The sequence below is a fragment of the Drosophila navojoa genome, chromosome 3 (assembly GCF_054131105.1).
Source record: "Drosophila navojoa isolate 15081-1374.11 chromosome 3, UAZ_NAV_1.0, whole genome shotgun sequence".
Taxonomy (NCBI): domain Eukaryota; kingdom Metazoa; phylum Arthropoda; class Insecta; order Diptera; family Drosophilidae; genus Drosophila; species Drosophila navojoa.
Window position 1 is genome coordinate 19425870 of NC_142891.1, and position 16682 is coordinate 19442551.

General features: G+C 37.6%; 1 protein-coding gene across 6 annotated transcripts in view; it reads left to right on the top strand.

The window, feature by feature from the left end:
- The window catches only part of Sema1a (semaphorin 1a), a 148768-nt gene extending 135017 nt beyond the window's left edge, over positions 1 to 13751 (top strand). The window contains exons 11-21 of one of the 6 annotated variants that reach the window (XR_016196477.1): positions 5657 to 5739; positions 6334 to 6477; positions 6570 to 6681; positions 7136 to 7278; positions 7354 to 7482; positions 8872 to 9079; positions 9139 to 9409; positions 9489 to 9542; positions 10993 to 11055; positions 12426 to 12498; positions 13429 to 13700. Coding sequence is in view for 3 of the 6 variants with exons in the window: in XM_089257855.1 (XP_089113981.1) it covers positions 5657 to 5739; positions 6334 to 6477; positions 6570 to 6681; positions 7136 to 7278; positions 7354 to 7482; positions 8872 to 9079; positions 9139 to 9409; positions 9489 to 9542; positions 12426 to 12498; positions 13429 to 13604 (1393 nt within the window). In the remaining 3 variants the exon portion in view is untranslated. Of the gene's footprint in view, positions 1 to 5656; positions 5740 to 6333; positions 6478 to 6569; positions 6682 to 7135; positions 7279 to 7353; positions 7483 to 8871; positions 9080 to 9138; positions 9410 to 9488; positions 9543 to 10992; positions 11056 to 11222; positions 11276 to 12425; positions 12499 to 13428 lie in introns of those variants that run through there. The other 5 variants (XR_016196479.1, XR_016196478.1, XM_089257855.1 and 2 more) reach the window with 5 other exon arrangements.
- Positions 13752 to 16682: the final 2931 nt, after the last annotated feature.

Genomic DNA, 16682 nt, shown 5'->3' on the forward strand with positions numbered 1-16682 from the left:
CCACAATTCAACTAATTTCATTTAAATAACAAATTCCTCGCCATCTGATATGCTACAACTTTTCGCATGCAGCTGTCGTAATCGCTGCTGCTGCAGCTCTGAATTGGCTAAAACTTCTAGCCATATCCAGCTAAGAGCTAAGGAAAAGTGTGAAGTTTCTCACTGAAAAGATTTGATATATTTAGCTAATCAGAGCTTTTCTTTCTTTCTTCGAATTTAATATGTAATAATTGTATAAAAAAATACTTTTTAAATTTAAGCTACAGAAAATATACATGAATAAGTTAAGGTCTTAATATATTTATATAAAATCCGAGTCTTATTCTAGGTTTTCTTTTTGGGTATACATATTTCGACTAGCAAAGTCAATATTTTTCATATATGCGACAATTTACATTTTGGTCTTCAAGTGAATTTCGTTTCGTTTCTCAGAATATTGTATTTTAAATTCACACATTTTCCCCGAATTTTGATTGAATTTCCGTTAAGTAATGTAATTGTAAATCAATACTAAATCAAAATATTAATTTCCATTTATACCGAAGGACTTCAAAGGCTTTCCTCTAATTTCTTGAAAAAGCTTTAAGAGTCAGCATATGACATACGCTGTGCACTCAAAATGCTTGCGCCACAATGGAATCATTTTGCTCAAAAAGAAAGCATACTCTATGTATGTATGTATGTATTCAAACACACACACACACACACACACATGCACCCACACGCCCACATTTACTCTTTATAGAGAAATTGGCTTTTGAAGCATCAAGAAATGTTTCGGGCCGTCTCTACAGCTGGTCCAGCTGGGTCGGAGCTAGTGTCTGGGCCTTTTCTGCATGCTCATAAATTATTTTCAAGACTCGCTCGCAGACATGTGGAAATTTAAAAATTCAATTTGGCAACTTTTCCATGTAATTGAGCCACAATTACGGGCTGTTGAGACGGGGCGGTGGTGAACTTTAAAGAGTAAATCATATGCAAGCCACTGAGCAGAGCAGAGCCAAGCAGAGCGGTGCCGAATGGCAGCGTGGTGGTGCGGCGGTGTGATAGTGGTGCCGTCGGCACCTGCTGCGGCTACTGCTGCTGCTGCTACGGCTGCCGTTGCTGCTGCAGTCAAGCGATAGTTTGAGCCAAACGAACCGAGCCAGCCAGAAGGAAATGCATGGATGCGCTGAGGCAACCCGTAACGAAAATATGTATGCACAACTGAATAAATTAGAATGAAATATGGAACACGTAGGACCGGAACCAACTGCCAGCCAAGCAGCCACTCAACCACCCAAAACCAAAGCACAAACCCCAACCCGCACACTCACACACACATGGCGAGACCACAACAAATGCTGTGTGCGGGCGAGTGGCATTAGCGAAGTGGTTGCGTGTCCTTCCGTTGGATGCTGGGCGAAGGACTTGTTCCTTTTTAGCCATTTCAGTGCAACTGCAGCTGACTTATTGTGGTTTTGGCCAGATCTGCTCACAATAAGCGCGATTCGAGAGTGCATGCATCAGAATTTAATCATGCCCAGCGCAATTGAAAAGCTTAAAAGTTACGCTGAAAGTTATTTGGCAACCCAATTGATACTTTTTCTAGTCTTTTTTTCTTTTGGCTTGTCCCAGCGCGTAAGTCGGTCATGCACAAGTGCACAGTAGCTTCAATTGCAGTTACAGTTGCATTTGTCACACACACACACACACACACACACACAGTTGATAAACTCGACAACTTCTTTGGCCTGGCACGAACCGCAGTTAAAGATGATGAAAGTCACAGCTGAGCGAATGTGCTAGATGTGGTGTAATGCTACAGCTGCCAGGCAGCATCCGATACAAGATTTGTGTGTTTATCTCACATTTATTGAGCTTATTTTCCAGAGCTGACAAGCTTAGCTGCCAAAATTTGTTATCATTGAATCAAGTCACAGACGAGAATGAGAATGAGCACGAGAGTGGAGTAAAGTGAGAGCAGATTGCAATGGACTTACTTAAAGGCAAACTCAGCTGTCATTCGTGAATCTAGAAATTCAATCAATTTTATATAATAGAAATAGTTATTGATATATCATAGGAATAATAATTTTTGGCAGATTTATAACAAAACTGATGAATTATTACTATATCAAAAGTTTTTAAAAATGGAAAAATATTCATATATTATATGCATTGATAGACATTTGTTTAGCTTCTGTCTTTAAACGTAGTTTAGCTGCCTCTATATATGGACCTGTCTAAAGATGTGATAAGCTGCATATTTATGCTGTCTGTTTTAGTGGATATAAATTAGTTTACGGTTTCCATTTACGGAGCCGGCTAAAATGCTCTTAAAGTTTCAAATTTGATCAAATTCAAAATTTGACGCAAACGCGAGTGAGGGAGAAGCTGATTTTCGTGCCAAATAATTTGATAGGTTTTCGATTTTTGTTTGGTGTTTCTGTGGCATTATTGAACACAAAAGCCAAAATCAAATCAAAAATGACATTCGACTAGAGCATAAATTTATTATAATTTTATTTGAGCCAAAACATTTTTCAAGGGGGGCATTGTGTGTGAATAAATAAATCAGCAATCGAGCTATGAAAGCGCATGTAGCCAAAAGTAGCACACTCTCACACACACACTCACACACACACACACCCAAACGAATGCACACACTCAAACCCCGCAGGATACTCATTTGCATATGCCAGGGGAGGCTGGACTCTGGTTGGGCCCGGACTCTGCCCGGGGTTGGGCCGAGTTGGCAGCGTCAAGAAAGTTTCCTATATAACGGAAAAGTTTTAGAAGCTTCACAAAAGTTAAATGCTTCAAGTTGCAAGTCGCTGGGGTCAGCGTCTCTGTAACAAATTGTTTCCTGGTCGGCCCGGAAGTATCCATACTCGACAGATTTCTGCCAGCTGGTTGACCATATCCTGGCCAGCCTCTTTTGCTTGACAGGCGCACTACTATTGCCAGATCCAGTGCCAGTGCCAGGGCCAGTGCCAGTGCCATTGCCAAGGTGCCAGCCACAATGCTGTTGTGTGCGCTTATCTTATCGGTCAAGTTTTTATACCTCTGCCACTTTTACTGTCATGGCCTTTATCATGCATGTCCTTGCCCTCCGGCTGCTGCTCAGCCACAGACTCGCAACGAGACCGTGAGCTTTGGCTCTGGCTTTGCCCACACTAATTTCATTCCATTGCGAATAGAGTTGACTTCCACTTGTGACCCTCATCGCTGTTGCTGTTACTTTTGTTGCTGTTGTTGTTGTTGTTGTTGTCAGCAGTGCCGAGTCTAAGCTCATCGGAGCGACACAAAAGTTGGCTAAAATTGTGCAAGTTTCAATTGCCAGCTGCTAGCAGAAGAACTCAAACCCTAACCTGCCCCTCTAAAACTGTCCTTTTCTTTGTTTTTCTTTGCTCTTCTTCTATTTTTTCCATGTATCTTTATTCTATTTTATTTCGCTGCTGTTGTTGCTGCCTTTCGTACTGGCATGGCCTTTTCCCATTTTATAATTTTCGGCCAGCAAAGTTGCTGTTTTTTTCCTTTTTGGCAGCACTTTTGCATTGCCATTCATGGGACTTTTGTCCCCATCAGCCATTGCTGCTTGTTTCATTCTTGTTTGGACTTATTTCATATCATTCTGTAGCTTTTGTTGCTCTGGGAATTAATTTATAAGCCGCCTCAACTTTGCTTTCAGCGTACATTCCATTAAATTTTATATATGAATATGTATATATGTATATATTTATTGTTGTTTCTTTAATTGAAAACTTTCATTGAACAATGAACGATGAATATGACACAAAATGGGACTAAACCTAATTTAAATTTATTTTATATTATAAGAAAATATTCTAATTATATAATGTCTCAACTAAAATAAAAACTAATATGCATTTATGTATCATGATAAAATATATAAGAGAATTTTATAATCTAAAAGAGAAAAAATCAATAAATTTATTCATTGACTTTGTTTATCTCTTCGCCATATCATCTCTATCTTGCCTTCAAAATATTCACTTGCTACCCAGATATTGTCTCCATTTATGGTTTATCAAATTTAGAACTGATATTTCGAATAGATCGACTTACTAGACTAACAGAATGGGAAATGCTGCAGCAGTTCGAAACGAGTTTGGATTCTCAAATAGATTCGCTTGCCATCATTATTTTACAATCAAGGCCTATGGGATCTGTTGGCAAACTTTTTCAATTTGAGTTTAAGCTCTGGCCCTATCTGGGCCCGGCACACACGCATTAGTTTATTCCCAGCTCTCGGCACACATAGCCAGCGAGACAGCGAGACAGACCGCAACAGTCAACACAAAATGGAGGCCATTTAAGCCAGATGGCTGGCCAGACCAAAAAAGCGATGCAATTCTTTGGCCATTTAGAAAATTGGGAAACATAACTAAAGCTCAAAAAACTAGATTTGTTAATTAACAATAAAACAATGCACAATGCCTGCCATACAGGCTTCGTCCAGTTGGGCCCATTTGATGTTGCTGCTGTAGCTGTTGCTGCTTTAGCTGTTGCTGCTGCTAAAGTTGTCCATGGCGAGCATTTGCATTTAAATCGAGGCAACAACTGACACACAGCTCAGATACATAAACCGTTGCACGAAAAAACAACAATAGACAAGGCAGCCAAGCGCACAGCCACAAATGTTGCTTGCAACAAGGACAAGACAATAGCAACAACAACAGCAACAACAACAGCAAAGCTAACGTTCAACATTTTTGTGGTGAAATCAGAGAGAAATTTCCGTTTTTATTTTCATGTCCTTTGTTGCTGTTCGCTCGAATATGTTTTTACATATAAATACAAATGCACAAACACACAAACACATACACAGCAAGCAGCAGCAATTGTTGGTGCTGTTGCTGTTGCTGCTGCTGTTGCAGTTGTTGCTACCGCTGTTGTGGTTTTCTGCCATTCTGTTTGTCATTCTCACCATTGCTACAGCGACCAGCTATACCTCTATCCCTCTCTCTCTCTCTCTCTCTCTCCATCTGTGTCCTCTCCCCCCTCTCCTGTCTTCCCTTTATTAATGGTGTCTAACCGAAAAACCAACCGCCTATCCAAAAAGTGTCCTGTTGTGTCATTCAGCGCTGGCAGCATTGACATGTTGTTTGCGGTTCCAATTTGTGCATAGAACTAAAAAACTTTGATAAGTATGCTATTAGATAGAGAGGACGGGGCAGATAAGATTGGCCTTGCTTGCTGCATATTGCAGAATGCCATAAGTGTGATCAGAGAACGAGCTCTTTAAGCTTCAATGTGACTCCACCATTTATTAATGCTGATACAGAAAGAAGTAGTATTTCAACAGGTTATAGACTATAAAGGTTGAAAAGATATACATATGTATTATTGCGACTTATTCATAGATTTGTTAACAAATAAAATTTATATTGAATCTAAATTAAAGGATTTCATAAATTGAATATTGATTTCATAAATTTAAGTATTTATTACTGAGAGCAGGAGAGTTATAATTGCTCTCTATCTTCTACATCATCTCTCCATCTTGGCTCATCTGCAGCGGAGACCACAGGTTGCTTTGTAGGGCTCCAACATACAGATCCCTTTTCACAGCATAATATCTGCCCTTAAAGCTTACACTAACTTCAAGAATTTAATATTCATTTTGTGTTATTTCTCTCCTTATTTACAGTTATCGCTTCACACAAATCGCAGTTGACGCACAGATCAAAACGCCCGGCGGCAAGACGTATGATGTGATTTTCGTTGGCACAGGTGAGTCGCATTCGACATGGCCAATTGTCGTGGTCCCCGGGGTCAATTTACGCTTGACATCGCTTGTCGTTATGGTTGCTATCAGTGTCTGAATGTGCTCCCAAAGGATATTGGTGTCTGTGCGCTGATGCCGGGCGGGCATATACATATGGGATATACATATGTATATACATAGACATCTGAATATTATTATGCAGTGAACTTTATCAAGCTATCAACATGAAACATATTTAGCTGCAAATGTCTTTTTACAATTTAATTTCAACATCTGTTATTTATGGAATATATTTCGACTTTAAAGGCATTTTTCCTGAATATTCAATAAATATTCCTGTATATATAAATATTCCAAATTAAACAGAATTTCTTAAATATATTCTGTTTTTCTAGTGACCTATCTAAGCATCAAATTTAGTCCTGTACAAGCATTACAAGTAATTCATCTAGGATATATGTACTAATAAAGCATTTGGTAATAATTCTTGATAATGGGACTCTTATTAGTTTATCGCTTGAGAATATTACATTAAGGAAATGGCTTTCATTAAATGGCTTTCAATAAATAACATGTCTTTTTCTTTTTTCTCCATCCAGACCATGGAAAGATTATAAAGTCCGTGAATGCCGAATCAGCTGACTCGGCCGAAAAGGTGACATCGGTGGTCATTGAGGAGATCGATGTGCTGCCCAAGAGTGAGCCCATACGCAATTTGGAAATTGTGCGAACTATGCAATACGGTGAGTGGAACGGGGCAGCAGACCCATCCAATAAGAGTCAATTAAAAATGGAATGTGTAACGAGCTCCCATTGTATCAAATACGATTCGCAGATCAACCGAAAGATGGCAGCTACGACGATGGTAAATTAATCATTGTCACCGATAGTCAGGTGATAGCCATACAACTGCATCGATGTCACAATGACAAAATCACCAGCTGCAGGTAAGCGTCATGCACGGAGAAAAAAGAAATATACCAAATACATACATATGTATATGAAACAGATTGAAGCGACGCGTCGCGACAGCTGCAGCGGCAATTGCGACAGCAGCAGCAGCAGCAACAGCAGCAACAGCAACAGCAAGAACAATGACATTTTTATTTCATGTAACAATTTGCGTGACTTTCAAGCGAAGTCTGCCAGACAGAGCACGAGTTAGTGACAGACTGAGAGAGAGAGAGAGAAAGGCAGAGCAAGAGAGAAAAACAGTATCTCCAGCCATTTGTCTGTCTGCAGCTGTTGCTGCTGCTGCTGTTGCTGTTGCTGTTGCTGCTGCAATATGCTAGCACTTTATGCGCATTTATGGCGTTTTACATTTCACAATTTGCAATATGTTTACACCATTGCCATTTGAGCATTCCTCTCAAGAGCCCACCATCTCCGTACCCTTTGCAGTGAATGCGTCGCATTGCAGGATCCGTATTGTGCCTGGGACAAAATTGCTGGCAAGTGTCGCTCCCATGGTGCGCCGCGTTGGCTGGAGGAGAACTATTTCTATCAGAATGTGGCGACCGGTCAGCATGCAGCCTGTCCCTCAGGTGAGTCACACACACACACACACACGCACACATAGATTCAAATTAAAGCTCTAACTGTTCCGTATTTGGCTTCAGGCAAAATCAATTCAAAGGATGCCAACGTGGGTGAGCAGAAGGGCTTCCGCAATGACATGGATTTACTGGATTCGCGTCGCCAGAGCAAGGATCAGGAAATCATAGACAATATTGATAAGAACTTTGAAGGTAAGACATCTATATATATACATATATATATGTTTTGCTTTACGTTCTGCCCTGCATGTTGGTATCACACAGATTTTGTTTGTAGCACACAATGTAAATATGTTTTATTTGCCCGTCGTTTGTCATTTTTTAAATCACATTTTCATATCACTCCGGTCTTTCCCTGTTGCACGCCAGGTGCTTGCCAGCCAGCTAGCCAGCCAGCAAAGGCATGCCCATTCGCCTCGCCCTTATGCTGACATCTGTCCTTTGCTTATTGCCACTTCATGCTTTTCAATTTCAATCAACATTTACCCAGCACTTTATTCTAGTTGCTTTATTATGATCATCAACTTGAATGCAGCTTAGCAGTAAACGTATTTTCATTTTATTTTCTCTCCACGCTTTTTCACATTTTTTATTTTATCATAACTTAAATATCTATGCCATGTTGTTATATGAGCAGAAGCTTGTAGTATATGAAAGTGTGAGCAGTGGGTAGTTAGGGTTAAGTTGTATAGGTTAGATGCATCATTATTCTTAATTATATAGATATCTCAATCGAATAACAAATTTATATATGAAAGATTATAAATATACGTATTTTGGATACATTTTCCATATTTCTAATATGGGAAGACAATATAAAAAGAAAGTTGTTCTATCATACATTCCTAAACTAGGGATATAATATAGCAGAAACCTAGGCAGAATGCTCAACTCAGGGTATTTCTTAGTCGGGTAATACTGACTAGACCACTTTATATATATAAATTTATTTTATTGCATGCAATTTCAATTTCATTTTCAGTTGATTATATTTAAAACCTTGCTTGCATTTTCATATTGTATAATAATGCCATACACACATACATATATCAATCATATCATGTATCATATATTTAATCAGTTTACAAATGCCTGTAACACACATGAAAAGTATTACATTATAAATTAATTAATCTCACATCACTTTCGATTTAATTAATTCAACTTCAACTACACTTTTGTATATTATACTCCAAAAACTATTTGAATCAATCATTGCTGTTGTTCCTTGTATTAACTCGTTTTTGTCTTCTTCTTGTTCTTGTTTCATTTCATTTATTGATGTTTCAACGTTAAAAACATGCGCTATTTTGGGCATTGTTCATTGTATTTTCGATGTTTGGATGTTTATTGCTGTGGTTACATAAAAAAAAAACAAAACAAAAACAACTTTAAATGGATTCTGTGTACACGTAATCCTACTTGCAAACATGACCCTGCCAAATATCTCTTATATACATATGTACTCGTTGTGATGTTCGATGTGCCAATTGGATACACTCTCTCAAAATCGTATCGTAATATAATATTATTAAATTGGAACGTATTCCAAAATGTATTCACCGCATTTACTAATCAAAGGACCACAAATTTCTGCAGATATTATCAATGCGCAGTACACGGTCGAGACTCTGGTCATGGCCGTGTTGGCCGGCTCGATATTCTCGCTGCTGGTTGGCTTCTTTACGGGCTACTTCTGTGGCCGTCGCTGCCACAAGGATGAGGATGACAATCTGCCGTATCCGGATACGGAATACGAATACTTCGAGCAACGTCAAAATGTGAACAGGTGAGTGGGCATTGTCGTAATATTTGATTATGGCCAGCTAAACTGCTCTTTTCGAATAGTTTCCCGTCGTCGTGCCGCATACAGCAGGAGCCGAAGCTGCTGCCACAGGTGGAGGAGGTGACGTATGCGGAGCCGGTGCTACTACCGCAGCCACCACCGCAGAACAAGATGCACTCGCCAAAGAATACGCTGCGCAAGCCACCCATGCACCAGATGCACCAGGGCCCCAACTCGGAGACGCTCTTCCAGTTCCAACCAGACGGCTATAACACCCAGCAATCATATCGCGGACGAGACAACTTTGGCACACTGCGTTCGCATCAGGTGATGGTGAGTCCCAGCATCCAATGCGATGAAAGTCAGCTTCCATTTTAGAGCAACATTAACTAATTCCTTTTTTCAATTGCAGGGCGACAACTATAGACGCGGCGATGGCTTTTCGACCACGCGCAGCGTCAAGAAGGTGAGTTCCACATTTCGTAGTGCCTGTTGTAAGCGTTTGACTACGTTTCATCTATATTTATATAAATTTTGATTTGATTTTGATTTTCATTGTATACTGATCTCTAATATCTCTAATCGTATCCATTGAGCTCTATTTGATGTTGTTGACATTTTGACATTTAGTATATATACTTAAACGAATCCTTGTGGTGCGCTTGTATTTGATTGAACTCTCACTCAATCGTCGATTGGTGTATTTCTTAGACTCACTTTTCAACTTGTTGTGCGTGTCTCCATCTTTCTCTCTCTCTCTCTCTCTGTCTGTAACTATCTATCTTTCTATCTAACTGTGTGTATGGGTGTGTGGGTGAATGTGTATCTATATATGTATATTGTATCTACATGTATGTATGTATGTCATTTTGTGTGTACTCTAGTACTTAAATCGTATTCACTCTTTGGATAAAAAGCTGTTCACATCACCAGCAGCCATTTCTCATTCTATTCGGTTGATTTTCATTTTCAAGTCTTGCAATATATTTTATTACTCACATCCTAGCTGCATGCTTATGTACTTTAAATGTTTCCTCTATTGAATGTCTATTATCATCTTCATGCCTTTACTTACATATGTAAAATATATTTTCTTGATAAAATTGTGGAAAATTGGTAATATGCCTAATATGCTTTCAGTTCAAATATATTTATTGTGTATTATTTTTAATTTTTCTTTAAAGTCCAAACCTTTAATGTAACTTCATATAAATCATTATAGAATGATGTTTGAAGAATGATGTTTTGTTATTTTTATTAATTTATTTTCTTTGTTTACGTCGTTTCACTTAATTTAGCTTTATACAAATTTAAGCAAAAACAAATATCCTAAACATCATAATAAACAAGCATAACTCAAATCTATGTATATCGAACACAAACATCCCATTTTTTAGATAATTATATACATATATGTATCTAGTTGTGCATATCTAACTTGGTTCGAGTCCATCAGCCCATTTGCATGCCCATGAATATCAAACGTATTTTCATATTCTCTCTCCATATACCATATATTTATACATATATATATATATATAAATCATGTACATTGTTCCATAATTCTGATTCTCAGCTTAAAGTTGTCTGGGGTTTGTTTATTGTACGAATTATTGTTTGATTTCGCTGACGTTATAGAAATACACCAATCTATCGACATGGGCGATTGCGATACTTTTGCAGGCGTCTCTCTAAGCATTTTGTATAGTTGAATCTTTTCTGCTCTAAGACATATTCTACTCTAAGCTCTAAACTCTATTGCTGAACTACTTTTCCACATACAAAACATACTTAACACGCTGAGGCTATCTATCGATGATGGCTGATGGCCGAACAACTGTCAAATGTGGACAACACCAAGCAACCAAAATACCAAAACTCTATCTATCTTTTCTTCTTCTTCCCTTTTTCATTAGGTTTACCTTTGAGACGGGAGTGGGGCGGCTGAAACCAGTCAGGGACTAATTACCCAAAATATGGTAAATACTCACGTATAACTAAAGAAAATTTTAGTTAACTTTTGCTTTGTTTTCAATTATTGGAAATTGTTGAATTTATCGTATTGTTTATTGTCTTTGGTTATAAATTTTAATTTAATATATGTTTTATTTGTTTATTGATACGGCTGACAAAATTTACTCAATAGCTGCAGTGTGGATACCCTCGATTGCGAGATCAACTGAAATTCGAAACTCAAAAGTAATTTGCGAAAACAGATTTTGCTCCAAATTTTGTTGAATGATTTTCTCTGCAATTCGGTTTGATCACCTCTAAGTCTTCTCTCTTTCTCTATTTCAACTTATGTATATCTTATACACCCAGCACAGTTTGATCGAAATTTGATTCTTTCTCACGAGTAAACTGTAAATTACGTTATGGAATGCAAAGTTTTCTTTTTTTGATTTTTAAAACAGACCGCGAAACATTACATTGAACTTGTCTCAGACAACAACAAGAAATTCTGAAGCAGCTTAAAGACCTCGCCCAGTCAGTCAGCCAGCCCGCGCCCAACTCGACGCTTCGTTGCCATTTGCCAGCGGAAGGGTTACAATTTCTGTGTAATCGATAATCGATCGACCATATATGTATATCGATGCACGATTATCGATCTTTCGTATGCCTGCGTCTTTGCGTGTATGAGCTGTGTATGCCTGTTGCGCTCTCTCTGTCTCTCGCTCTCTCTCTCTCTCTCTTGCTCTGTAACCCGACCCCTATCCACACTTGCCTAGACTGGCAATCCTCGAACTCCTCTTCTGCATGGGCGTTCCAGCACTTTGCGTATTAGCGATAAACTACACTCGATCCAAAACGATAAACCAATTAGCCAAAGAATGTGTGTGCATTTGAACCTAGATACTTACATATTCACAATATGATAATGATAAATGTATTTGTAATACTTCTAATATACCATCTAATACAGTTACCCACACAGAAACATAGAACTACTCGTAATACTCACTTAATGTAATGCTATTCAATTTTTCAGTTTATTGCTTGCAAATTACAATTAAATAAGAACTTTTATTTAGGTTATACGTCCAGTAAATCAAAGATCAGAAACCTTAAAAACACTCCAAAATTGATTGAATTCTTATAAGTTGTGGCATTTGACCTGATATAAGAACTAAGCATTGGATCTTAAGTGCTTGATGCGCATTTGATTTCGATCTTTGAAGCATTTTATTTTATTTTCGTTAGCCAAATCAGAGATAACACGATTTCTTTAAGTTTTAGTTTCGATTTCACTTAAAGTAAAGTACAAGTTACTCGAGTTTTCTTTTCTAAGAAATACAATTTACAATACAAAAGGAACAAATATAAAAAGATTGTATATCACCACTCCTAGGCTGTAAACAACACAAACACACGAAACAGAAGTCTTGGTCGCCCAAGAAGACAGCCGCCCCGTCATGGTATTGGTAAGTTTTTCTGTTCCTTTTCAATGTTTTCAGTTTCGAATTGTGTACTACACATCCACACACACACAAACACACGCACACATAATTAAGTCGAACGAATTTGAATTAAATTGTCCATTTCAATATCCTTCATAACTTCTAAACTCTGTCTATATATGTATCTCTCTCTCTCTCTCTGACTCTCTTTCACTTCTTCTGTCTGTTTTGCTGTGTTTCTCTATGTATTCGATGAACAAAATTAATTCTTGATTTAAATAATAGTTTTTTTTTTTTTTTACAAATTTTAAATGGTACTAAAAAAACAAAATTTTGATAAATTATAGTTGACATATATTTTTAAGTAAATTAATTTTTGAAAATATAATATTAGGTATATTTATTTGTAAATTGAAAATTCAAATAATTTGATTTAAAAATTTTTCCTATAAAAATTAAATACACAAAAGTTTTCAAAAATTTATATATTAAATAAATATTAAGTGATTGTTATATACTAATTTAATTTTCTTTTATTTCTATGCTTTCATATACATATATTCTTATTATAGATTTATTATCTAAGTGTGTATGTGTGAGCGTGTCTGTATATTTGTGCATGTTGCAACAGACTCAATGTTATGTAAAAAGTATTTCAAATAGTTTTGAGAAAAAAGAGAATATGAAAATAGTAATTGCAGTAAATATGTATTTTTCTATGTATTTATGTATACGTATTTGCTTTGAATATAACTCTATTTGTGTTGTTGCAACATGTACTTGCTCGTGTGTCTGACTATATATATATATGTGTGTGTGCGTGTGTGAGCGTGTGTGTGCGTGTGTAGTATCTTTGCATAAGCACTCTCAACAGCTGACCACTGAACTCAATTGACCTGCTGTGCGTTTCTATTTCTTGTTTTTTTTTCGTTTTGTTCTCTTCTGACATTGCAGTAACTCAGCACCGTTCAAATAGCCCGCAGCAGCAGCAGCAACAACAACAGCAGCCGCACTCCAGCTCCGGCTCATCGCCCGTAATGTCGAACAGCAGTTCCAGTCCAGCTCCGCCATCGAGCAGTCCCAGTCCGCAGGAGAGCCCCAAGAACTGCAGCTACATTTACCGTGATTGATTGATATGTAACACCAAATCGATGCCACTCATCCAGGCGTTGCCCACGCCCACGCCTACGCCCACACCAACGCCAACGCCCACACAACCAATGCACCATCAACAACAACAACAACAGGAGCATCAGCAGCAGCAGCAACAACAACAACGTCAGCTGTCCAGCAGCAAACAGTTAGCCAAGTCTATGCCCGTCACGCCCATACAGCCGCAGTCGCCCACAGATCCAACGTCCGCCCATTTCATGCTGATGCCACGTTCGCCCTCGTACGAGCTGTACGAGCCGCGACCCGCACACTTTCGGCATGCCCACTCGGATGCCACATTCCATATGCAACCCTATGATGACGATGAAGGCGGCGACGACGGCGACGAGGACGAGGACGAGGACGAGGATGACTTGGATGACGGCGATGTGGACACCTCATCGCTGGCCATGATTACGCCGCCGCCGCCCTATGACACGCCTCAGCTAGCGCTAGCTACCGCCTCTGCACCACCATTGCCACCGCCGCGCCGATTTCGGTTTGGGAATCGCGAGCTGTTCAGCATGAGCCCCGGCACGCCCAAGTCCAATGCCATTACGCCCACAAAGCTCAGCGCCGCTGCGGCGGCCATGTTTGCGACGCCGCAGATGGCGCAGCTGAACCGCAAGTGGGCCCATCTGCAGCGCAAGCGTCGGCGGCGCAACAGCAGCAACGGCGACTCCAAGGAACTGGACAAGCTTGTTCTGCAGTCCGTCGACTGGGATGAGAATGAGATGTATTAGCGGCGAGAGCGTCAATCGATTCCAATGCCCAACTCCAAACTGTACTTGTAGCAATCTTAACATATATAAATATAAATATATACATATATATATGTATATACATATATACAACTTGCATATATAGCTCACAAATCGTATCGATAGTATGTGAAATTTGTACTTTCTGTAAATTATATTAGCCTGCGATACACACACACACACATTTATATACATAGACAAAAGCCAACACACACACACACATACACACTCACTCACACATTTTATAGCCGTAGAAAGTTTGGAGTTTATACATATATAATTTTTGCCAATTTTAGATGCGACTTTACATTAAGATTACCAAATGCAAAAGCATTCTTATAAAAAAAAAAAACCAAGAAATAATAGTAAAGCCAATCGATGAATCGATTCGTGTGGGCAATTATACATAGATGAGGATTGTCCTTGGGGTATATAGTCATCGATTTCCATGTCAATATGCCAACTGATGTGCATTGATATTGGATTCTGTTGTGAATAATTTAAATTCTGTTTAATAATTAAAAAAAAAAATAACAAAAATTATAAATATATATTTTCTAATTTAGCAAATTTATTCGAATTATTTATTTCATAAATTATTAAAATATCTTTTATCAATTTTTTTATTCTAATAATTCCATATTAATGAATTCAAAAACTATCTTGATCTTGAGTTTAATAATTATATACATTTTTAATGGATCTTCTGGGACAATCCTCTGGGCGAATGATATGAAATTGCTTACTAAATAAACGGGCAAGGCTTAGTTATATATATATATATATTTGCATACGTATATAGTGCAGTTACAGTTGAGAATGTTTTTTTTTATTATTTTGCTATAAGACATATGTATGTATGTACATAGGTGCATACCTATAATATATGGGATATTCGCGCATTCACTCAACTAAACTTAGTCGCAATAAAGTGAATAGTTTGCATTTTTTGAAATTATTACAAATTTATGATACATATATATATACACAAGCAGCAGCAAAAAACAACATTGAGGATTATACACTGTATTTATAAATAGTTATATATACATATATGCATGCGTACACGAAGAGCTGCTAATTATACGACTATGGATAAGTGTGAGTAGGCATCAGCAGGAAGAGCTACGAAGACAAGTAAAATTATTGTTAATTGATACACACTCACACACATACACACAAACAGAAACACGTAAATTAGTGAACTTGTAAATTTTTGAATGATATAGATCGCGAAAAAGCTAGGAAATTTTCAATACAATTTGTAAATAATATTGAAATACGTGAAGAAAACAAAACTCACCCATATTCAAGTCTTACAAAATTCTTATACAGTACATAACATTTTTTGCATTTAAAACAAGAACAAACAAACAGAAAAAAAAAATAGTAAAAATATACAAAAAAATGAAAAGAAAAAAAAACACGAAACGCTTATTACCGATTTATAAATAAGAAACATACCAAAATAGTAAATGAGAAGCAGAAAACGTAAAAGTGAAAACAAACAAGAATTAGTTTTACATATATAAGATATACTCAGTGCATACATACATACATACAAGTATTTAATCAAAATTGTTGCTCCTGTTTTTGCTTTGTCACGTTGATTTACCTTGACTCTTGATAACGATTACAATCTACATATGTACATAGAAACTGAGTTGTGCATTTCTCATTCAATCAAGATATGCACAAGCTTTAAAGGAACTGCCAACAGCTTAAATTTCACAACAGACAACGGAGCGTTGCTTATAACTTTATTAAGAAACGTATATAAACACAGATATATAGTTATATATAGAGATATATATAAGGCTAACAGTAGTTGACTTTCTAAACACGCGATACCTACTATCAAATAGCAAAGCGAAATACCTTGGCAGAAACCAACTTTGTTTGTCCTATGTAATCTCAGAAACTCGATTTACGTGCTATCGGTCAATTTGATTTGCAGCCTTACGCTATTCGCTCTCTCAGTTGCAGTGCTTACCAGCAATTGAGCTAACCATAATGAAACTTGTATAAAATGTATAGCCATTAAACGCAATACGATTAGTGAAATGTATAACTGTACATATGTGCGATATATGTGCCATAAATAGGGAAGGAAGAGGAATGAAACGATGAGATCCCATTTTGCTAACGAATAATGCATTATTCTATTCCAGATTTATACACTTGCTTTTGATCTGATTTTACTTTACAAAGTCAAAGAAAACCCCCGTTTTTGACGAAACTATACACAGTATTTGTTCTTTATAACAAATTTGACAGAGAACCAATTCTATCTCT